This window comes from Patagioenas fasciata, chromosome 3 (assembly GCF_037038585.1).
Source record: "Patagioenas fasciata isolate bPatFas1 chromosome 3, bPatFas1.hap1, whole genome shotgun sequence".
Taxonomy (NCBI): Eukaryota; Metazoa; Chordata; class Aves; order Columbiformes; family Columbidae; genus Patagioenas; species Patagioenas fasciata.
Window position 1 is genome coordinate 102,675,005 of NC_092522.1, and position 25,448 is coordinate 102,700,452.

A 25,448-nucleotide genomic window follows, 5' to 3' on the forward strand; every position below is an offset into this window, starting at 1 on the left:
CACTTCACATTACTTGCAAATGAAGTGAAAATTAAGTGTATCAACAGTCAAAACCAGTAACATTGATATTTTTAGTATTTGATAAAATAAATACTGATACAATTTTACCAAAATAGCCAAATCACTAAGTTCAAAACTTCTTCCTCAGATTAAATCTGGAAAAACATCTGATCATGTTTTACAAGGGAAACTCCCTAAGAGTTGCTGAGGTTGATAATGGAATTTTGGTAAAAAAATTGCCTTTTTAGCTATTCCATTTTCTTATTCTCATAGGTATCTATGCAATAAGAAACCAGACTTGTTTGACTGGATAACACACTTCTGGAAAAAAAGTGATATAATTATCTTTATTCAAGAAACTAAAAATAAGGAAATATGAAAAGCACATCAGGTTCTTATTAGTTATGTTTAATGCAACTGTTTTATTGTGGTAGGCAACAATTAAACTTGGATATGATTCATGTAGGAAGACACTGGTAACTAAGACAAGCCTAAATATCCCTTTATATTTGTTTTTAAAGACTAGGTTCTTGTTTTATGTTCTCTCTTTTCTCTCTCTCTCTTTTTTTTTTTTAATGCAGTTGTGTTTGGACAATTTGCGTATTTTCAGACAGCTTTGAATGATGTGGCAGAATTATTTGATGGAGAAAATTCGCAGGCTAGACTTCTGAGTTCACTGTCTGGATCCCACTCAGGTAACTAATAAAGAAAATAAGTATATATTTCTTACACAGCTCAGTAAGGAAAAAATAAATCAGCGGAATATTATGAATTTAATTCAGAAATATAATAATAAAGTAATTGGAACAGGATGCCAAGGGAAATGAAGAGCCTTCTAAATCCTTGAATTAATACCTTCTTCTGGAACACTTACCTTAGGCAAGACCTTATCACTGAGATGAACACAGAAATAATTGAATTAAATTCTCAGATCTTCATGTTGTAGGGCAGATCGTATGGTATAATTATCTTCTCTGCCCCTAAACTCTGTGAATTGCACATCAACATTTTCTGAATGTCTAATTTAAACACAAATTACTTGTATTCATAAAATGCAATTGTCTGTATACAAACATGCACTCAGACTAAAAGCAGGCCATCTGTTGCATTCAGGTAACTATAGTAAAAAAGTTGACCCTGTGAAATCATAATTAAACTTATATGGATTTCAGCATGGCCAGAATTTCCAATGGATGCACGTATAATGATCGTGTTCATCTCAAGTGAATAATACACAAATATATTTCTGCAGCTAAGAATGTGTTTTGTCATGCACTCATAGTATTTAGGAGAGTTTATAGGTAAGTTTAAGATTTTTACATTATGGGGATTTTCGTGGATTCTTGGTTTTCACTTTGAATAACTGGAGAATAAAAGCATGTAACATATCTATTTGATTTATCGAAAGCACTTCATTATTTCAAAAATGAAACTCATCATTTTCCTCTGGTGAATCCTAACTATTTGTGTCACAATAAGAGTTTAGAAATTAACTTTGAAACTGTTTTGTTTTTTTGTTTTTTGGTTTTTTTTTGTTACTAGATAAAATTCATCAGGAAAAGAAAATATTTGCTTTTTAATATTTCAGTTTAAGAAAAAGCTCATTGAAGCATCCAATTATACTGCAATGTAATCTAAGTGAAAGAATTATAAGTCCTATTTGTCCAGTTATCTAAGATCTTTTAAATTACTGCATTATAATGAATTCCAGTAGAATTTCCTAAAATATGCATCGATATAATCCAACAAAAACAAAAGCAGTTTTCATATGGAGTGGCATCCTTGCAGTCTAAAAGTATTAATAAAGTTTTTCAGTAGGGATTCATTGCTGAACCTTTATCATAACTTTAGATAGATGTCCCAGGAAAGGAAGTGAAGCATTTTAAATATCTTTATTATTTCTCAAGTCAATATATAAAATTTGGTATGCTATTAGAAAGTTAATAATGTAATATAGTTCAAGTGTGACCATATATTTTATAGGAGCAACTACATAAAATGAGTCATGGATCTGTTATTTCTTATTTCAGTTTTAGTTTTGAAATGGTAATCACCTGAAGATCCTATGTGGCATTTTGAAATACTTTTAATTGCTTAATGTGTTTTACGAGGCAAAGTAAAACTGTCAGTCCCAGAAAAATGTTAGCACAAAATTTTGGCCCCAAAAGACAGCAGAGTTTATTTGAGCTCTAGTTCCAATAGCTGCAGTAAATGTCAGAAAGTTTATGTGGTTGAATCATAAATTCTTTTCATTCTGAAAAGTTTCAAACCTCCAATGGCAAATTTAATTTCATACACTTATATGCATTTTCTTTAGCTGTAGAGGAAAACATAAAACTGTGTTTTAACATTATGTTTATTACATACTGATGAGTTGTAACTACTTCTTTAATGTATTTTCTGTTTTCATTTGTAGGAGAGACTTTGCCTTTGGCTACATCTAATCAAATTCTTCTGCGATTCAGTGCTAAGAGTGGGGCATCAGCCAAGGGGTTTCACTTTGTTTACCAAGGTAAACTTGTCTGCTTTTGATGGACAAGATTGGTGGTAGTCTCACACAGTGTATTATTTTGAACTCTTCTTACATCTAAATACAAAGTATTTATTTAAATGTGTGTGTAGTCTTAACCTTTTTACAGCCATCAAGGACCTTTCCTGGTGATAGAATGGTTTCTTAATGGCAGTTGTCTCTGGTGAATCCTATAAGGCCCTATGGACTTGAATATGTCTGGCCTTTCTTAATAGTCCATAATCTGGTGGTCCCTTGTGAGTGCTCATTCCCCCCTCAGACTGTAGAAATACATGGTGAGAACTGTGAAGACAATGCAAAAAACATATTTAATACTTAAATATTTACTGCATTATTGGTCATTAGGTTGTCCACACCCCACACTCCCCCAGTGGATCAACATACCCATGTATATTTTGAACTCCCCTTTGTAATTAACATACCTGTAGACTCTTTTTCCCTAGTGTCTAATTTTTGCTCCAGATAGACATGGACTTTCCCGATTTTTATTTCTAAGCAGCTGAGCAATGTTGTCATACTCCTGCTTTAGTACCTGTCCTTGCCTCCTTTTTGTATTTAAATTGTTTGAAGAGCTCCTGGTTTAGCCCTTCAGGCTTTTGGCCCATATTCCCAGTCTCGCCTCTCAATAAGATAACTTGTTCAAAGACTCTCAAATCTCTCTAAGAAAAGAAAACCACCATCATCCTCCCCCTTCATTCCTGTTCCTTAAGAGAGTCTATGTACCAACTTCATGAATATGCCAAAGTCTGCTCACCTTAATTCCAGCCTTCTGCCAGTTCTTCAGCTCCATCATATTGTGGTTCTTGCAGCCCAAACTGGCATCTATATCCACATGCATAAATAGCTCTTCTCTGCTTCTAAGCAGCCAGCCAGTTTGTAACTACTTGATTTAGTTATCTGACAAAAATATCCTGCCAGTGTTTTTCTTGACTAAAATGACTAGGGTCAAGATCATAGAAATTATTTTCTTGACATGGTGAGTATTATATTCAGTTTTGACCAAAAGGAGATAAGCATCTTTATATTGAGTTGGATGTAGGTTGCTAGACTGCTATGGACCAGAGGAGGCATATAATTGATCTCTGCTAAAAGCCAGATTTCCCTGAGGTGAAAGTGCAAACATGCCACTGAGTAACACTTCAAATGGGCACTGCAACCCCCCCCTCTGAATTGCTAGCTGCATTTTTGTGTTTAATAAATCAATAAAAATAAAATCAGTAGATTTGTTATACAATAGTAACTTTCCAACAATATCTGATTTTTATTCAAACATTATAATGACACAGAAAATAGGTCTTATTGTTCTAGTCAAGGAGTATCCCATTACCTGTAACGAATATTAAAATAAAAATGAAATATTATATATTTAATAATTACTTGTATGCCAATTAATTCTATATTAATTTATATGTAATTGTTGTCCCATCCAATTATAGTTACAGTATGAAATAGTGATCATTTTGTGATTTGTTCTATACTGACAGCTACTCACTTAGCAAGTGAATACATTGTAAGAGCTGTTGTGAGAATATTTGTTACATTCACCTAAAGTGTTTGTCTATAGAGGAAGCATTCATTTCAGCTTCCTCAAGACATAAAGAAAAAGAACATAAAAATAAAGAAAATATTTTCAAGTACTTCTGAAAATCTCAGTTCTGGATATGTATAGGCAGCATGTTGCTGTCAAAACAATATACCGGTGCTTCAATGTGTTTTTACCACCTGCGGTTTCAGAGTTTCACTGAAGTTAGCTTGGATTCTGCATCACACTCTATTCCTCTGTGTAATACTACAGAGAGGGTAAAAGTGCCAAAGATACTTTCAAACTTACCTCATGAATAGCTGTTGCTCAGCTCAGCTCAAGGTTTTGGAGACTTTACTTAATTGTATTAGTATTGATCAGAGTGCTCCCAGTTGATGTTTCAAGAGTTTTATTCAGGATACTAATAAATTCTGTCTTCTCGGAGAGCTTGGAAGGAAAATTGGTATGGCAGAGACTGTGAGGCAATTTTGGTATTGAAGACTGGGTGGCAGATCTAAGACTTGCAGGTCTATTCCTGACACAACTGAATTTGAGGAGGTATTGTGCGTGTGTGCATGCTGCAGCTGAAATGCAAGAATGGGACAGCATGACCAAGCCTGCTAGCATCCTGCTAGGCAGCTCAGTGCACTGGGCTGATCCGTATGTCAGCGGTTGGGTGATACCTGGGCAATGTTTACAGATTCCTTGCTGGTACAGGCAGTAGATGCAGTCCCAAAGGGGCTTCTGGGCAGTTCGGTAGATGTATTGCATACACATCCAATAAGCTTAATGAGATAGTCATTGAACACTGTGGCTCATTATATACTAGCTTTTCTGCATGTCTAAACTGAAGTATAAAAGTAGGTTTGGATAATTCTAAATAATATTACCAAGTGGCTTTTAAGTGGTTTGTTTCGTTTTGTTTCTGTTTTTGTTTAAATTGGAGCACAGTCATGGTTTGACACAGCAAGTTAATGGAAATAACTGTCTCACCTCAAGGATGTTTTCATAGTTATAAGGAATTTTATAGGACTGTTCAAACTCCTTCTGGAGGGTGGTTTTAAGCCTTCTTACTTGTGTGTTTATAGACACAAGTGACTACACACTCTACTTTAGATTTAGCTCAAGATATCGGTACTTGCCCTTTTTACACATCAAAAGCATCACTTGCATTTAAATTTATCACACACAATTAAACAGAAAAGAGGGGTAATAAAACTTCTGGAATTAGAAAACAGCTTTCAGCATTTGGGCTCTTATCATCTATTTGCATATGAATGACACCTTTCTGTATAATTTTATTTGTTTTTCGTATGCCTAAAGTGTTTGGGTTTTTTTACTGCTTTTAAAGAACTCATAGTGATACAAAGCCTCAATTCTATTAGCTGTATGCATACACACACAAACATAGGTTGCTGTTGAACAATAAGCCTCCATATAGCACAATTATATGCCTCATTTCAGTCAGTTATTTGGACTACATCTATTTTTTAGTAATTGTAAGAAATAGGTTTTAACAAATGACAAGTGTTCTCTCCAGCATTAGAAAATGAGTCACATTATTTATCTCAAGAGAATCATGAAGCTATTTGAATAACTAGTTTTTTTTATATATTTTAAAATATATCTTAAGAGCTTTATTTAATACACCTATATATGTATACATATGAGTTAGTAGTATTTAATAAGCTGTATCATTTTGAGATTTTTCTCTCTTCTTTTGAAGCATGTGATAATACTTCCAATAACCTGATGGAATTTAACAAGGGAAAGTGTAGAGTCCTGCATCTGGGCAGGAACAATCCCAAGTTCCAGTATAGGTTGGGGCATGACCTATTAGAGAGCAGTGTAGGGGAAAGGGACCTGGGGGTCCTGGTGGACAACAGGATGACCATGAGCCAGCACTGTGCCCTTGTGGCCAGGAAGGCTAATGGCATCCTTGGGTGTATTACAAGGGGGCTGGTCAGTAGATCGAGAGAGGTCCTCCTTCCCCTCTACTCCGCCCTGGTGAGACCCCATCTGGAATATTGTGTCCAGTTCTGGGCCCCTCAGTTCAAGAAGGACAGGGAACTGCTGGAGAGGGTCCAGCGTAGGGCAACAAAGATGATTAAGGGAGTGGAGCATCTCCCTTATGAAGAAAGGCTGAGGGAGCTGGGGCTCTTTAGTTTGGAGAAGAGGAGACTGAGGGGTGACCTTATTAATGTTTATAAATATATAAAGGGTGAGTGCCACGAGGATGGAGTCAGGCTCTTCTCAGTGGCAAACAATGATAGGACAAGGGGCAATGGGATCAAGCTGGAACACAAGAGGTTCCACTTAAATTTGAGAAAGAACTTCTTCTCAGTGAGGGTAACAGAGCACTGGAACAGGCTACCCAGGGAGGTTGTGGAGTCTCCTTCCCTGGAGACATTCAAAGCCCGCCTGGACACATTCCTGTGCGACCTCACCTAGGTGTTCCTGCTCCAGCAGGGGGATTGGACTAGATGATCTTTTGAGGTCCCTTCCAATCCCAAACATACTGTGATACTGTGATACTGTGATAACCGCCTGCTTGCTAGCCTTTTAAATACTCTAGAGAATAACAGCCACTCTCATTCAGAACACAGTAATCTGGTCTGTAAAGTCAACCATTTTATTTATTGCCCGTTATTCCAGGTTGAGCTTCTTTCCTGTTCACTTTTCCACTGCGCTGATTTCAATTTTGTTTCACAGTGGTATGAAACATTTGCTAAAAGATGGAGGGTAATTACTACATAAAATGGAATGCCTCTGTGATGCAGCTTGAGAAGTCTTGGTGGCCAACGCTATAGGCAAAAGCTAGAAAGAAGGCTAGAGGGGAAAAATGGTTATTGCTCGCATTATTTCATGTTCTGTTTTGAGCAGGGAACAGATAGCCTTTGTAGCTTTTGATTCAGATTTAATGACTTTTGCAATGCCACTTCTTTTTTAACCGCATGTGTCATCTGTGCCTTCGTTTCTTTTTCCCGGATGACTACATTTCCTTGTATTTCATTCAATAGTTAAAGGATATCTGTAATATCAGACTCAATGAATATTCAGCCTTTCAGAATCTTAGGGTCAGATACGTTGAAATACTCTAGGAACAATACAATTTAAGAAGACTGGGAATTATACTTTTTCCAGGTTTATCTTACCTTTGTTTTCCTGCTATGGCATCATTATGCTTTAATATAGCTGAGGCTGCAGCAGTACAGACAGATCTTTCCCTAAAAAGCAAAGTAACGGATTGAGAAAGCCTCAGATGTGTTGGTAGCCTGTGGAAGACCTGTTCTGCTGTAGGAGGACATCTCTGAGCAACTGCAGCCCATGGGTGACCCACACTGTGGCACAAACACTAAGAAACAGAGTGACATGAGAACTTGAAGAAGCAAAATGCAGGAGAGAAAATTAGTAAAATGTTAAGTACAGCAGAGGAAAACAAAGAAGCAAAAGGAAAGCACATGACCCCAACCTCCTGTGCTGCCTCTTACCTCACTGATGGAACTAAAGATGGACAGAAGGAAGTTGAGACAAGGAAAGAGAAGGATATATGTTTGACTGAGGCTGGGGAGAGGGAAGGAAAGATGTTTACTTAAGTGGTTGTTTGATTGTTTGTGTTCTCCTTCTTCTAAACTCCTGAATCAGTGATCAGAGGTTTGTGTTAATTGTTAATAAATTGAATTATCCATAAGTGGGTATAAATGCCCTGAGTCAAACCTGGTTGGTCCACAACAATGTATTGAATCTTTTACTATCACATAGTTACAAGTGATTTATATCATGACCAACACTCCTATTTAAGGAAGTTAAAAGAGCATGCATGAGCAAGTTTCACAGAGCAGCTGGGTGACACTGAGGTCCTGTTGAAAACTTAATCTCAAAATCCCACTTATTTTAACAAAAGCAGGTGTATTAAATTTACTGAAAAGGAAATGGTTTGTTTATACTATGTAAAGTATTCAGCCAATTAAAAAACTTGAAAAAAGTATTTGCCTTTTTTTCCCCATTTTACATAGCTATCATTCCAGGTGTATGTTAGTTTACCACGGACCATTTCTTTCAATCTAGGATGCGTTTCATAACTTAAGCTTTCAAGGCTAAAATCTTCTTCAACCATCTAACCTACTCATTTAGAAGAAAATATGTGTTACTGTACCTTGTCTGAGAAATCAACCTACTGCATATTAATGAAAGAGCATGTATTATACTGCTATTGCTACTACCTATGGTTTCTAAACCTTCTTTTTAAAAGGTTTTCTCTACATTCAGTAATACTTGCATGAACTTAACTATTCTCAGTAGCAACACAGAAAACTGGTAGAACATAATGTCAATGTTAGTTTACCACGGACCATTTCTTTCAATCTAGGATGCGTTTCATAACTTTCTTAAGCTTTCAAGGCTAAAATCTTCTTCAACCGTCTAACTTACTGATTTAGAAGAAAATATGTGTTACTGTACCTTGTCTGAGAAATCAACCTACTGCATATTAATGAAAGAGCATGTATTATACTGCTATTGCTACTACCTATGGTTTCTAAATCTTCTTTGAAAAAGGTTTTCTCTACATTCAGTAATACTTGCATGAACTTAACTATTCTCAGTAGCAACACAGAAAACTGGTAGAACATAATGTCAGTGTAATCATAAAATAGAACTTCCAATGTTCTGCTAAAATATGTTGTGTATTTCATGCTAGACTTAAGACAGAATTGATTTCAAATAGTGTTCTGAATCAAATTTGTCAACAACTACTAACTTAAAACTACTTCACTTAAATAATTATGATTTTGAATAGAGCAAATGACAGTTTAATAATTAAGAAAAGTATAAAGCTATCAGTATGAAAATAAGTATATGTAGGCTTCATACACCCTATCTTTTACTTATCAACTAGGGTAACTGAACAAGTGGGGTGGAGGGGTGTGTGTGAGTTTTTGTACAGGTGAACACCTGAATAGATGGGAATATTGCTCTTCGCTGTTACAGGCCAGCAAAGAAAATGAGTGTAAGAATGTAAAATAAAATTAAATATAACTGTGATTCTGTTTACACTGTTCTTAAAATAGGTTAGTAAGACAGAAAGATTATGTTTGAAAATTCATATCTAGATGAAATGAGCCCTTGAAACTAATTCTTGATGAAACCAAACTGATCAAACAAAACTTTTGTACATGTTACTCACACAGAAAATGTGCTCATATTTTATGAGATTATTTTTAATGTTTATTATATTATAGTGTAAAACAGATAAAATTGCACACAAATGATACTTCTACCTATCTTTCTATAAATATATATTTTATAAAAAATTGGCATTTACTATCTGACTGCAAAATGAAGTGTAGAAAGAACAAGTTTGCTACACAAACAACATGCACAATACCAAGAGTCAGTAACTACATAAAAATGTCTGCTAGAAAAGACTGGTTATAAATAACAAAGCCAAAGGGAAAGTAAACCCATGGGCTTCTAGTGTATTGTATTATTTTGCTCTTGAAATGTTACTTACAGTGTTTTAACTGTTCTTGTATCACACCAGATTTATGAATTCTCGGAAATTATTGGTAAAATGCACCTTGAGGGTACATTGGTACCACTTAGTATTCTCTAATATGGTAAATCAAATATTTGTATAATATTACATTGGTTTTATATATGATTACATGCAGCATAATGTTTTTCTTGGCTTCTAGTGTAAAACTTCTAAAGAGAAGCCAAACTTTCATATGTAAGAATTAAAATATGTGGAAGGTATAGTATCCTTTCATTAAAGCAGGCATCTGAAACACTCACTGATCCTCCCATGCCTAAGAACATACTTCCAAAGTCAATTGCTCTCCAAGCTGCTGTGGCACTCACATGGCTACATGGTCACAGCCCACAACCCCAATCCAGCCAACAGCTGTGAAAACATTAGGCCATTCTTTGAGAATACAGGAGCAGAGCACATAAAAGGAAGAAATACAATTAAGATCTGTCCTACAAGAAACAATGAGCATTTTTGGTGTGTTTTTTTTTTTTTTTTAAATTATTTTTTGATGATGACTGTCATTTGAATTAATGGATTTTTTTTTTCTTTCTCTCTTTATGCAGCTGTTCCACGCACAAGTGATACACAGTGTAGCTCAATTCCAGAGCCTAGATATGGAAGGAGAATTGGGTCTGAGTTTTCAGCAGGCTCTGTTGTTCGATTTGAGTGTAGTCCTGGCTATCTGCTACAAGGCTCAAAAGCTATCCGATGTCAGGCTGTACCTAATGCCTTAGCTCAGTGGAATGACACAGTACCAAGCTGTGTAGGTAAGCAATTACATTTCAATCTTCTGTTCTGAATGTCTCTGAATCAGAATTCAGGAACCACTTCAGGAAATAGTATTTAACACATATATTCACTCTCCTTCGATTAATATCAGTCAAGCCCAATTTAAAAGAGCAGTTTTCCATATCAAAAAGTAATTGAGTACCAGCTGGCTGCTAAGCAGTCTAGTGTTTCATATAATGACTTAGATTATACGAACAAGTGTGATGCATATTTTCTTGAACATTCATTATTTTCGTGACTCATCTACAGCTTGAAATACAGGACAGAATTTAATTCTCCAGAAGTGGTTTTTTACCTGTTTTATTACACTATACTTGTGTATTTCCATCACACATAAAACAATGATTTCTTTTTTTAAGTAGAAGCATAGAGTACATTGAATAATGATAACATTGTTAAGTATAGCTGATTTTCTTCAGTCTGTCTGCAGACCTGCTATGGGATAATGTTTAGCACTTTTTTTTTTTCTTTTTTTTTTTTTTTTTTTTTTATGTTGAAAGTTTTCCTTCTCTCTCTCCTTGGATTTATATCCAAAAGTCATTGCTATTCATAGGAATTTGTAATTAATTAGAAGGTTGTAAAAATAAACGTAGGTGTTATATTTTCTGTGTATTCTGATGGGTTTTTTAGTTTTGTTTTGTTTAATTATGTTTTCTTGAATCTTATAAAAGCAATTACATATTCAGTAAAAATATTTAATGTACCACACTGCTTTACCCGCTAGATGCAATATTGGAACTATCTTAGGCAGTGTGTGAGTTCACATTATTTCTATAAATCATGATTATGTTTAATGTTACGTGTTTAGAGTTTGTCGTTACTCTCAGGTAAGCCGTGATTAGACTGTGCTGCTAGACTTCTCTAGGCTGCACACACTCAAAACTAAGTTCACTTCTGAATTGTTTATTCATGCAGGCTGTATCTTATGCTTTATATTGTTCAAATATTTTAGATAACATTGCTTTCTAAGTTCAGATCATTGCCTCCTGTCTGTGTGCTTATGCTACAAGAGAGAATTATTATATTTGACTTAGTAAAATTACTACTGCTTGTCTGTTCTCTGAAGTAGTTTAGGTTTTGTAATAATTTGTGATCATTCTTTTTTTCAGTGCCATGCAGTGGGAATTTTACTGAGCGGAGAGGTACTATTCTTTCACCAGGTTATCCTGAACCTTATGGTAACAGCTTGAATTGTGTTTGGAAAATCATAGTGACCGAGGGATCAGGTATTCAGGCAAGTCTATATTCTGTCAAGCACGGAATATTGAGTATTTTTTCATTTAATTTAAAAAAGTAATGGTTTATTTCTCTAGACATGTCACAAATTGCAATCAGTAAGATAATTTTTTGGCATACCTGAAATATTTGGGCTTTTTTTTTTTTCTCAATATTGTTCTGTGGTTACTTTTATTCTATGTTACTTTATTTTTACATGGTAGTATGAATGAGAAATAGTTTAACAAGCAGCTTTCTCTTTTACTGTGTAAAATATTGAAAGCGGGTCCTGGTCCTTCAATCTGGTATGCAAATGTCAACTCTTTCTATCTGCTAAGGCACTTGAGAGGTTTGCAACTGTCTTGATGATTTTCTCATTTACACGTTGAGTAATTAATTGTAATCATGCAACATATGTGCAAGATCCTACTTACTTACCCAGTGTCATATTTTCTAAAATTTAAGACAAAGTCAAAAGTGAACTTTAATGTTTTATTCACATTTTTTTCACTCAGGTGTTTTTGTTTGGATCTGCTCATTTATATTTTGTTTGGGGCATGTTCTCTTTTTATTTTCTTTTTTCTAGAACATTTAAAAAAACATACGGCTAGTACGGTTTTAAAAAGTTTTGTGACGGTGTTTTACAGATCCAGGTCATCAGCTTTGCCACTGAACATAATTGGGACTCTCTTGAAATATACGATGGTGGAGATATGACAGCACCACGTCTTGGGAGCTTTTCAGGTGAGGATATGTTGTGATTTAAACACACAGATCTATATATATATATATATATATATATGTATATAGGTATGTGAGAGAACATGTCTCTGTTTACTCACACATATACACAAAGAGTATATTTGTATTGCATCTTTCATGGTGTCATTATGAAATATTCTCTTTTTGGGGAGGAGATTTCAGGTCCTGTAAATGCTTCGATGTGCAAATTCAAAGAGAGATTTTCAGAAAACATATGATACTAAAGTATTTGGCTTCGATTAGTGGGATTCAGGTGATAATACTTTAAATAAAAAAATCTTTATTTTATCTTGCCTGCCTTTCCCATAGGGAGTGTATAGTGATATAAATTGGTACTGATGTTCAAGGATCTTCCTTTGATAGCTTTGACTTAGCTTATCTTTGTTAGCCTCCCGTTCTCAGGAAAAAAAAAGATGAAGCATTCAGTATTCATCCAAACTAAACAGACCTCAGAAAAAAAAATAAAAATACTACAACTGGGATAAAAAAACCCATTTAATTTATTTCTTCACATGTACATCAGGCATTTATAGTTTTACTCCTTTTTTATAAGACAATTTTAATAGATAGAATATGTTCTGTAAACAAAACCAAGAGAGTTATCTGATGTAAGATTAAATATGAATAATATCCCAGACTCATGAACTCTATCACAAGCCTCATCTGATCTGTGTTGGATTATGTAAGGAAATGAATTATCAACTGAAAAATTAAACCCATATTATTTATTCAAATATCAAATTAGACAACTTGAAGTTGCATCTCCAAATTTGCATATTAAAATATGTTGTGGGTTAACCCTAGTAGGTAGTTCAGCCCTACCCAACTGCTTGCTCACTCCCATGCAGTGGGATGAGGGAGAAAATCAGAAAGGTAAAAATGAGACAGCTTGTGGGCTGAGATATAAAAGGTAAAACAAAAGCTGCACATGCAAACAAAGAAAAATAAGGAATTAATTAATTGCTTCCTATCAGCAGGCAGGTGTTCACCCATCTCCAGGACAGCAAAGCTCCATTATGCCTAACAGTTGCTTGCAAAGAGAAAATACCAGAACTGCCAACAACCTCCCCTTTCTTTTTTGTCCTCCACCTTTTATTGCAGAGCATGACATCATATGGTATGGGATATCACTTTGGTCAGCTGGGGTCAGCTGTCCCCTTCCAGCTTCTTGTGCACTCCCAGCCTACTCACTGCTGGGGTGGTGTGAGAAGCAGTAAAGGCCTTGACTCTGTGTAAGCACTGCTCAGCAATAACTAAAACATCCCTGTATTGTCAACACTGTTTTGGTCACAAATCTAAAACATGGCATCATGACAGCTACTGTGAAGAAACATAACTCTATGCTAGCCAAAACCAGTACAAAAGGTTATAACAATTCTGTATTAAAGGCTAGCAACTATGCTGCATGTTAAATTGGCAATAAGGAAGAAAGAAATTATGAAATGTAATCAGTTTTTGACAAGTACAATATGTGACAAAGATATTGGACCCATTGGATAAAGAACTGATGAAATGATCCATTTAACAGTTCTTCATTTAATAATACTCAAGACTCAAACCACGTTTTTATTCTATACTAAAAGTGAGTCACCTTGCTTTAGCTTAAAACCCTTTCTAATTTCCAGGGAAACTGAAAAAGATGGTTTTTTGCGTGTTGGAAATATTTCATTGGAGATATAGTAGGACAAAGTTATTGTAAATTTCTCTCTTTTTCATAATGAATGTCGGACTTAAAATGAAGAATTATTTTGTGTATTGGAAAGGGCTAATGAAGGATATTTAAACATTACATGAAGTTTGCTGTTCTCAAAACTGAACCAATAATGTGATGTTGAAACTGAATTCCAGGCATAATTTCATAAGTGGTAAAATTCAGCAGGTACCGTTTCTTTCTTAATCTTGTACAATACCATTTTCTTCTGATTCACTCTCTGTGAATTCATCTGTCTTCTAAATTAGCATTCAAGATTCACAGATGTACAACTAATTATTAAGAATTTATTAAACTTGGTGGCACCCGCAACAGGGCAGGGCAGGGCTATGGGAGCTGGAGACTGATCCTGCTGCAGCATAATTGGGGCAGCGGCTGATGGCCTCAGGGTCTGAAATGGGGTCCTGGGCAATGGGCAGGGTAGGGGCAAGCCCCAGGGGTTGGGCAGGGCCAGCAAGAACTGTGTCCTAGAGCAGTCTGGGTGCTTACATATTGTCCTTTTTGGTTTAATCCTGTGGGCCATCTTTTGTCAGTGAATGGCAGAAATATTAGGGCATTTTTCTTCTTTTTGTGCTATAGATATACTTGTGATGTGAGGATGCCATTTTAGGGGAAATTGATAGGGGCTTCATAAACAAAACTATAATAAAAAATACTGAGACTGTATATTAACAAAGATATCTTGTGCTCTTTTCTTCTTGGTGGCAGAATACATGAATTTTTGTACAGCCATCTTTGAAAGTAGAAGCTATGGATAGGACTGATGTGTTAAATGTCAAGAGGCCTCTTGTGGCATGCAATGGAATAGTGAACTGGTTAGTTTCATTTGCCTAATACTGATAGGTGATGCCTTTTGGTGGGCAAACTGATTATTTTTCACACCAAGTTTTCCACATGACACTAGGCAATGGCAAGGGACATTCAGGGTAATTGGAAAACTACGGGTTATTTTTACCTTCAATATTGATTGTTCATCTAAGTAGTGCTCATGGCTCATGAGGAAATAAAAATAACATTGCCTTTAAAAGACAACCATCAAAATAACGTCTCAAATATTTCACACCAGTTGTTGTACCACTTCAAGAATATATGTAGCTATAGCAGATTTTTGATTAATGAATGAAGTTTAGTTGTATTACCAAATGCTTGAATGAAACAGGATCATTAATGAGAGACAGAGTTAATTGTTTTCATATCATTTCTGATTAATTTTCTGATAAGTAGATATGTTTCCAAGTTTACACTATAAAGTTATACCTGGAGTATTTTAATAAAATTAGGGGACTGGTTGCACAGATTGACTCTTAATTCTCTCAGTTGTGAAGGCCACAGTTTTTACCAACAAGGTAGAATTTTAATTGCTATATTCAGAAATTAAAAATTAAAAAAAAAAAAAAAAAAGAGTCATAAGTGGGATTGATTTTTCTCCTGCAAAGGAACTGCATTTTATTTTTCATTCAGAAGAGTAAGAAGTTACCTGTTTTTCAATACCCATCCTGCTTTCTAAATGGAGGTAGATTTATTTAAAATCATGTTGCTAAAAAAAAAAAAAAAAAAGATTTTCATTAAGTGATTATCAGGTTATATACGTTAAGTCTACCAAGTGTCTGATCTTTCATGCTTGCCCTTAAGAGTTAAAGTCTCATATTTTCCACCTTCTCAATCCAATATGGGTGTATTCCTGCCAGTAATATTATTATCTTCTAAAGCCTGCATTAATTATAAGGCTACATCACTGTCAACTGAATTTGGAGATACCCTGTTCTTACAGCTCAGTAATAGCAGTTCCTACATGAAGCATGTCCATTAAGACAAAAATGCAAGAAGACTTATAAAACTTGGATAACTGTCAGGAATCTCACAAGTATTTGTAAATATGTTGGTGGGCCAATAGTGTCATAGAATGGAATTATGACAGAGTGGAAATTCCTTGGATAAAAGGGCAGAAAGTCTTTCATCAATAAGCCAAAATGGAGCCTGTCCTGCACTCTTTAGTGAAGGTTATAGGCATAGTAGCTGAGTGAGAGGATATTATTGACAAACATGTTGCTTTTTCCTGAGAGTATTGTCTGAACATAAGTGAGAGTCATTTTTCTTAATACACAGAAATGAACAAAAAAGTGGAAACAAGGCAAAAAAAGCAACAGTATCTTGGAATTGCTAGTTTGGGACTACCACTTCACTTGGCTATAGTATTTTCAAACTGGAAAAAAGTAAGACTAAATATAACTACATTTCCATCTAAACTTGGAAATGTAAATAATACCTGACATTCTTTTCAATATGTGTATGTACATATGTAAGCATATATCCATGTATAGACATATACAGAGAGAGTATACATACACAGCAGTCATTGAGGCTGACATCTGGAGAATCTACTCTTAGCATGACAGTTACATTTAGAAAGAAAATAGGTAAGAATGTGGTTCATGCTCCATGTTTATGCTAACCGAAGAAATGCCTAAAATCACTATCTCTGTTCTTGGTCTAGAAATGTCTGAGATGCCAGGCAGCCTTTCATACATGCAGTGTAGTGTTTACCTCTAGAATGAGATATATTTCTCTTGCTTGTCATTGCTGATGCTTGAAAGGGATAGTGGGTGTAATTTTCCATAACAATATCATAATTAGACATTAATTTAAGTAGAAAACTTGTCCTCATTCCCTTGTAAACCTTTTAGGGAGGCAAACACACTTATTGCCTCCTAGGAGAGTTCCCTATTTTCCTGATTAAGAATTTAGAGTCCAGTATCCTAACATGGTATCCATCTATAAGAGTGTTAGATATCTACCGTGTAAATATCTATACCTAAGCTATTACTTGTGAAATCTACTCCTGCCCTTTAAGTACTGTTTCTCTCTGTTGATGATAAAGTCCAAAACAGCACTACATCTGGTTGCCACACTAAAACGTATCTTCCACACTTCATGTACCAAATCCCAGAAGAAGCAGATGTTGGCAGGTGATCAATGAAATTTCAGTTAGATCATAGAAATATAGAACAGCTCAGATTAGAAAGGTCCTCAAAAGATCATCTAATGCAAACTTCTGTGGGAAAGGGAGCCTAGATGAGGTCATCCAGGACTTTGTCCAATCACATCTTGAAAACCTCCAGTGACAGGGACTGTACCATTTCCCTGGGGAGGTTGTTCCAGTGACTGATTGTTCTCACTCTAAAAAATTTATTTCTAAGGTCAAGATGAAACCTGTCCCAGTTCAACTTGATTCTGTTGCTATTTGTCTTCTCCATGTGGGGCCCTGTGAAGAGAGAGTCTCCACCCTCTTTGTAGCAGCACTTTAAGTGCTGCAATACTGTGATAGGTTCCCCTCTAAGTCTTCTCTAGGGAGAAGACACCTAACTCCTTCAGCCTCTCCTAGTACGGCAGATTCTCCAGCCCTTTGATCATCTTCATGGCCCTCCTTCAGACCCTTTCCCATGTGTCCATGTCTTTCTTGAACTGTGGGGACCAGGACTGGATACAGTACTCCAGTGGTGGCCTGACAAGCACTGAGTAGAGTGGGATTATCATGTCTGTGTCTCTGCTAGTAATGCCCCTGGGTTCATTCCAGGAACATATTTACCCTCATTGCTGCAGTGGTTCCCTTTTGACTCATGTCCAGCTTTTTGTCCAACCTGAGCCTCAAGTCCCTTTCAGCAAGGCTGCTCTGCAGCCACACAGATCCTAGACTGTACTGCTCTTTTTGGCTATTCTGACCCAAGTGCAGGACTTTGCACTTGTCTGTGTTAAACTTCATGCTGTTTGTTCTTCCTTGTCCACTCTTTCAGCCTGCCCTGCTCTCTCTGTGAGATGGCTGACACGTCAACCTCACCACTTAATTTAGTGTTATGGGCAAGTTTGGTGAAAGTGCTTTCAATCCCATCATCCAGATCAATAATGAAGATGTCGAAACAGTGTAGGAACCAGTATTGATCCCTGGAAGACCTCACTTGTGACAGGCTGCCAGCCTGAACTATGCTATTGAATGTGGCAATTATGAGAATTAAAAACTCTAGCTTCATTTATTTCTCACAGTACAATAGGATATAATTTCTCATCTTCTAGAATATCACTCTCTAAGGAAGTAAAATGTTAGTGTTAAATGTTAGCAGATCCTACAACGGAAGGGAACTGCCAGAAGAGCAATTTTTTTCAATGGAGACTATAATCATTCTGAGTCAACATCCTCATTCTTACAGAACAGACACCTTAAACATCCTTAAATGTATTTCAAATTCCGTATGGATACTGTGAAAAATCCTCTGTCCAGGAAGATGTTTCACTGCTTTCTGTATTCCACGGTAAGTATTGTGTGATGTGAATGCCCTGTACTGTCTGTGAATTTCCATACTGGAGCTTTCATGTTCAGACAGTAAAACCTTCCTTAAAGGCCAAGTTTTAACTCCTCACAATTTATATCTAGATTTTGCTTAACACACTTTTAAATTTAAAAAGTATTTACCATTTCCTCATGTATACTGTAAACCTACTTTTCTTTTTAAGTCCAAGTTTCAAGCTTATACCTAGGTTGTTCATAGTTACAACAGAAACAGTAAATGCCACACAGGAAATAAAGGATTCTCTTATGCAACCACCGTTGAAGTTCGTTATCTACTTGATACTGTCTTGGAGGATAATAAAAAAAATGATGTAAATTTTAGCCTCAGTACATGTTCCAGCTTTACACCATAGAATGTGAGTTCCATAGTAGTTATGTGGTAACAAAGAAAATGTGTCAGACTTAGCAATACTAGTGGTAAATAATGTGTCCAGGGTTAGCGATAAGCTTGTGTTATTGCACACACTGAAGTCAGTGGCACACAGTTTTGTTATAGTTATTTGAATTAGATAAAGCCTTTTTTTTGTGGTTTGTTTTTTTTTTTTTGGGGGGGGGAGGGGTTTATGTATTGCATCTGCTTCTTCATTCCCTGTCATACACTCAGAACTAGGATAAGTGGTTGAAACATTGTGGGGAGAAGGTGTGGAGTGGACACAGAGAAAAAATCTGGACTGTTATTTTCTGTTCTGCAAGTTTTTTGTACAAGTAGGAAAAGATCAACCGACAGTTGAGCTTGATCTCGTAATCAAATCCTTATACATATTTATTTTTTTTTTTATTTGCACCTCTTTTTTTCTATCCAAGTCAATAAAGTTTAATCTGAACATGATGGGATCTTATTTGATTGTACTTACATAGCCTCTTGGTATCATGACTTCTAATGAAATTTTTCTTGCAGCTTCAGGAGAAAACAAGGCAAATCATAGCAGAATGTTTGAGATTTCCGTGCACATTATGAGAAGAAAATGAACCTGTCTGATTCAGTCTTGGTTATGTCTTTTCAATATAAATCCTAATATATCAGCATGCTACAGTTTATTCCATAATTTTTATTTTTCCAGGTACAACTGTGCCAGCATTGTTGAATAGCACCTCCAATCAACTTTACCTGCATTTTCACTCTGACATTAGTGTGGCAGCAGCTGGTTTTCACCTGGAATACAAAAGTAAGTCTGCTTGCTTTTTGAAACATTCTCAGGAAAATGCAAACATACGGAAAGGGAAAGCTCAGTTCTAAAATTCAGGTAACAAAAAAGTAAGAGTTAGCTTCACTGCTTGGAAATAGATAAAACCAGAATAAAACTCCACTTTTTTCCCCCTGTTTATAAATGTATATATTTATTTCTAGTTGTTCTTTCCTTTCCTTCAAATTATTTTCCCTCAAGAAATTGCTGTAATTTGAAAAAAATAAAAACAAAACCAAACACCAACAACCAATCAACAACAACAACAAAAATTATAATTCCAGAACTACAAGAAAACACTACCATTATCTTGGTAAATCACTGGTGGTATTAGCAGAATAACCTAAGAAAGCTAATGGCAAATTTTGCTATGTATCAACTTTTTGTATGTTTTGTGAGCAGCTTAGTTCAAAAATACGAATGTTTCATGTTATGAACATCAATAGATTACCTCGTATAATCATACTTAATTCAAACATGTGTGTTTGTGTTATTAACTGTCTCAAAAACTTTAAATACTACAGAATATAGGAAATTCAGCACATGTGCTTGCATAGTATTACTTCTAACTGGAAATAGTTATGGCTAAGAATATTCCAGTCTTTAAAAAAATAATGTGATGATGAGTTAATGAATATTTTGATGAAGGTCACAAAATAAATTGTCTTTAATTTTTAAATGTGAACATGCTCTATTTTCTCATAAATGTCGCTCAAGAATTTTCTTGAAAATCAAGTTCAGTTTGTATTACATGCATTCCAATATTAATGTCTAAAAATGATAATATTGTTATTAGGTTTTTAAGGACTCCATGTAAATAAATAAACACATGAATGATCTTAATAAGATCTATTTAAGATTGAGATTAAAAATTGTATTATATATATGTACAGAGTTTTGAAAGCTCTGATTTTCAGATCATAACAAATATTTTAAAATAAACATAATCCACAAGATGGTCTTATGTTGTCATTTAGTTTTCTGTTTATTTCAAGCATTGATATATAAGCATGTTGTAGTTTCTTTGAATATATGCATTCTAATGGTGATGTAGGATGACTAGGGAACCCTTCTCCCCGGTTGGTCAGTCTGTTTTTCTCCTCAAGCCTTTCCCCTTAACCTGCAGTGTTAGTATAATTTCATACGAAGTGTAAAGAAGTACAATTTGTTGTAGGATGTTACTATACAAAATTTTGAAGTTCAATTTTTATCTTTTACTGTATCAGTTTTATTATGCTTGTGAGTTCTGAAAGAAATGTGTTCTGTGTAACAAGTAAAAAGTGTTTGGGATCATGCAAGGTCTCTTGGATTTATACTTTTGTTTGTCTCCTAGTTGACAGTCCCACAACTGTGCTCTCTTAAAGCATATATTGACTCCAGTGGTTCAAATATTTCAATGCCAGGGTTTTTCAGAAGTACAACTCAGTACAGGTCAAGGTAACAACATTCAGCATTCAGAGCTTAGTTAACTATTCGGGTGATAGTCTGGCAGGGAAGAATAATTTCCTTCCCTCTGTGCCTATATGGTTCCTGCAAGGCTGGCAGGACAGTACATCTGTGTGTGTCTCTGAATACAGAAACTGAACATATACTCACAGCAAGAGTTCACTGTTTTATACTCAACAATCACCTTTTTTAGATCAAGAAAGAAGCAGAGAAGGAAATACTTTAATGGGTAACAAGATGAACATATTGCTAGTGCTTCATTATGAATTCTGAAGCTTGTGATCATTCAGTCACCTACTGTTTGAAGTAGCATTGGAAGAATAAATAGCTTTGGATCAGAAGTCAATCTGAAATTTGAAATAAAAATATTCTTTTGTTGAGAGGTTTTCTTAATTAAGCAAACACAAAAAAAATGTTTAGTGTCTGGAAAAAACCATTCAACATTAAATGCTATGTTTAGAATATCAAGTACTTCTGATAAAAGGAAAGGAAAAGGAGGACAAGATTCATAGTTTTTCTAAATAAAACACTTTGCAACTGTAACATTCAGCTATAGTATAAGAGGCCTTAGTTCGATTATTTCATCTTGCAGAAATTTAATGGTGTGAATAGTCATTGTGGCAGTAATCAATATCTACTTTAAAGGCTATTTTACCACAATATCTACTTTTAAGTCTCTCTACTAAGCAGCTATAGTAGGATTTGTATCAGCATTCTAATTAGCAGGAAAAATGGTTAATCATTCCAGTTCAGCTTATATTTAAACATTTTGTAGAAAATAGTATAGCACTAAAATCAGATGTATAAAGAATACACCACTGCTGTGAGGACAGAGACCTATGTTTAATGTATTCATTTAGAAGACAGAGCTGGACTTGGATGTAGTATGTAGGCAGTTGGTCATTATACTTAAGTGGATACATGGTTTTCAGTTCTTGTTCAAATACTTGTTCTAAAAGTTTAAAGAATAGAAGAGAGCTTAGGAGTTTGTCTTCTTTGCTGAAATTCTCTGTATACTTCCATAATAAGGATATTCCTCTAAGTAGCAGCAACGTAGGTTAAAGTCATGGCAGGTAACAACCACTTTCTCTCTAACTTTTTGTAAGAAGTTGTCAGTAGCTACTTCGGAGCGATTCATTCTGTTGTCTTCTTTCAGTTTGTCTTCATTGAGGGCGCAGTAAAAGCAATAGATTCTGGACCCTGCTGTAAGAAAGACCTCCTTCCACATTCATCAATCCTGCTCTTTATTGTAGCTCTGCTCTTTTGTTTTATGTAGTCATAATAAAAGGAGATTCAGTGATGTATTGAGAAAAATAGTATTTCAAAGATGAATTACAGATTTCCAGGAAGATTTGTGTGACATATCTTTCATTTCCTGATCAGAAAGCAAGCTGAGGGGACACACTAGATTAGAGAGAGGAAGAGAGAGCAAAAAATTTTTGGGAAATATTTTTGATAAGAGCGAGCTAATATCAGTATAGTTTTATTTAAGAAAAAAAAAAAAAAGACTTATGCCTGTTTATATGAGCTGAAAAACTGTTCCCTTTTGCAAAATAAAATAAATCATAATTAATGACAGTAATATAATCATGCAAACAAACCAGGATTAATATTGTCTTATGTATTTTAAAAATCTCCAGAATAGCACTTCAGCAGAGTAGATGCAGAGGATTAATTATTTAATTGAGTTTTACTTATGGATAGATAGTAAGTTCACAGAAAAAAAAAAAAGACTTGAAAAAAATTGAGTCAGTCCTCAGAGAACTAAAATTGGTGGGCAGACTTTTTATTTTATTTTCATCTAGGTCATTTTATTCTCCTTTCAATTTTTTGCTATAGAAACTTGTTGAGTCTTCTATGAGTCTGATTAAAATTTAATAATAATTTTAATGGAAGTATTTAATTTATAGCTATTTTAATATTTGAGTAACACTTTTATGAATTCAAATCCAATTTATATAGTTCCTGCTCTTTCATGGAAGGGGAGTGGCTTTGTTTATTACGTTGTTTTCTTGAGCAATCAATTGCTGTCAGTGAAAATTAACAATAAATATTCATAGTTGATCTGATTGTTCATTGCATTTCAGGGAAATCCACAGAGAACATGACTTGATTTTATTCTCTGGAATAATAAACCAAAATACCGAACTTCATATCTACCTACATTCCTCACGGTGCACAGTCTTAGAGTTCTTTGGTCCTGCTGTATGTATACAGTTTCCAGTTAGCATTGATTGAAATTATATGTATGCATCAGAGGACACTGGATCCTTTAATATGGTTTTAGATATCAGTATGTTGGAAAGAGAAAAAGCTTTCTGCCTTTGAAATTCAGAAAGCTGTAATGCTTTTCGTAAGGCACAAAAATTGCAAATCCTCTTTCTACATTTAAAATTATATTGCATCTTAGGGTTTTTTTGTGGGTTTTCTTTGTTTGGGTTCTCTTGTATTTGTTGTTTTTTTGGGGAGAGGGGGTTTCTTTCCCTTCCTTCCTTCCTTCCTTCCTTCCTTCCTTCCTTCCTTCCTTCCTTCCTCCCTCCCTCCCTCCCTCCCTCCCTTCCTCCCTTCCTCCCTTCCTTCCTCTCTCTCTTTCTCTCTTTCTCTCTCTCCTTCTCTCTCTCTTTCTTTCTCTCTCTTTCTCTCTCTCTCTCTTTCTCTCTCTTTTTCTCTCTCTCTTTCTCTCTTTCTTTCTCTCTTTCTTTCTCTCTTTCTTTCTCTCTTTCTCTCTTTCTTTCCGTGGGAACCAGGCTTAGAGCTTGTTCCTAAAACATTTTGAAGAAAATTATTTAAGTAAATGAGCTTTGTTTTAAATCTTCTGATAAGAAAATATTGCATGAACAGAAATTGCCATAAAAGTTGCTGTGTATTAATTGTTCCTTGATTAACAAGAATAAAAAATTATTAGAACTAAAACCACCCAAACCCTTCTTATGGAATTGCCCAGTAGGGAAGAGTGTTAATTCTGGAACAGTGAAGTGTTTGCCTTATGCTTTGGTATAATTTGTTCTCTCACTAGAGAACATTTTTCTCACTAGAAGACATTTAGGCATTGCAGTGAAGACTGTATTCCCAGAAAAATGCCAAGTTACATTAAGAAGCTGGTGATTACTTCAAGTCCAAATAACTTCGGATCTTGCATCATCAGGCTACAGCACAGGTAGAAGAGAAAAAGTGGACCTAATAATGTTTCATCCAGCCTTATATTTTGTATACATTTCACATGAGAGTACTAGATAAAACTGCTCTAAACTAGCCATCCTGAATCCTGTAGACCCCTGATGCCATTATATCAAAGAAATCCTCATAAAGACATTAGGAAATGAGGCTCACTTAGGAACAATACCTTCGTCATACAAGAAATTCCAAGGAGCAACAGAGAATAGTGTACCTAAATCACTACTAAATTATTTATCCAGAATAAAAGTTATTTATTTAGAACAGACATTGTACATCACTTTAGTATTCTAGAATAAATGGATAAGAGTTTAGACATTATAAATGTAAATGTTAGAAGCATACCTGGTTTTTGATCAGTGTCTTAGGGAAAGCTTTATTTCAGTAAAATATATTTAGTTTGCTGTCATTTGATTGCTTATCTTATATTCCACACTGTATATTGATGGTTTAAAGTAACTTTACAGAACTTCATAAATACTTTATGAAAGCTTCAGCCACTGATGCCATCTTTTTTTATTCTTAAATATTTCAACATAATTTAAATAATTGAATAATTATTATTTTATTTCTTGAAACTTTTTCTTCTTTTTAGCTATGTGCCTTTCTCTTGCCCTCTCTGTTTGTTGGTTATTTCTATGTATGTCTTTATTTTCATGGGAAGGATCTGGGCACTCTGCTTCTGCAAACCTGAGTTCATGTCTAACCTAGGCAGTGCACATGTTTCCCTTTTAGCCTTTAAAACCACACAGGTCTTCTGGTGAATAATATAATTTCATCATTTACTTTAGGATGGTTTTTCTGTTAGGCATCAAGAATGCATGTGTGAGTTGATTGTCCAAGTTGAGTGGTAATACTCAATTTATATGCTATGGTTAAATTGGTTACTTAGATAGGGGTTTTTCCTTTGTTTCCTTTGTGGTGTCTTTTGTTTTGTTTTTAAGTCAGTGTAGTCATTGCCTTAGAAAAATTTCATTCTGGTCATAATTGTAAGTATTGTTGAGAGACACTGTGTGGCATTGTTTCTGGTTATTTCAGATGGGTTGTAGGTGTTAAATTGGTTGCAGTAACCCATGATGAAAAACAAAGCAGTAAAAATATGCAACAGATAACTGTAGGAAAGAGAGGAATTAATCACTTAAACTAATCCTTCATATGCATGTTTTTTCCCCCTAAACTGTGGTAGAATAAATAACATAATTATTTTCACAGACACCAGCAAATCCAATCAAAATGTGCT

General features: G+C 35.0%; 1 protein-coding gene across 2 annotated transcripts in view; it reads left to right on the forward strand.

The window, feature by feature from the left end:
- The window catches only part of CSMD1 (CUB and Sushi multiple domains 1), a 1,060,719-nt gene that overhangs the window by 895,132 nt on the left and 140,139 nt on the right, over positions 1-25,448 (forward strand). For both annotated transcript variants that reach the window (XM_065834358.2, XM_071807004.1), the window contains exons 32-37: positions 582-695; positions 2,417-2,512; positions 10,149-10,352; positions 11,484-11,608; positions 12,237-12,333; positions 19,466-19,570. In XM_065834358.2, coding sequence (XP_065690430.2) covers positions 582-695; positions 2,417-2,512; positions 10,149-10,352; positions 11,484-11,608; positions 12,237-12,333; positions 19,466-19,570 — 741 coding nt within the window. The remainder of the gene's footprint in view (positions 1-581; positions 696-2,416; positions 2,513-10,148; positions 10,353-11,483; positions 11,609-12,236; positions 12,334-19,465; positions 19,571-25,448) is intronic.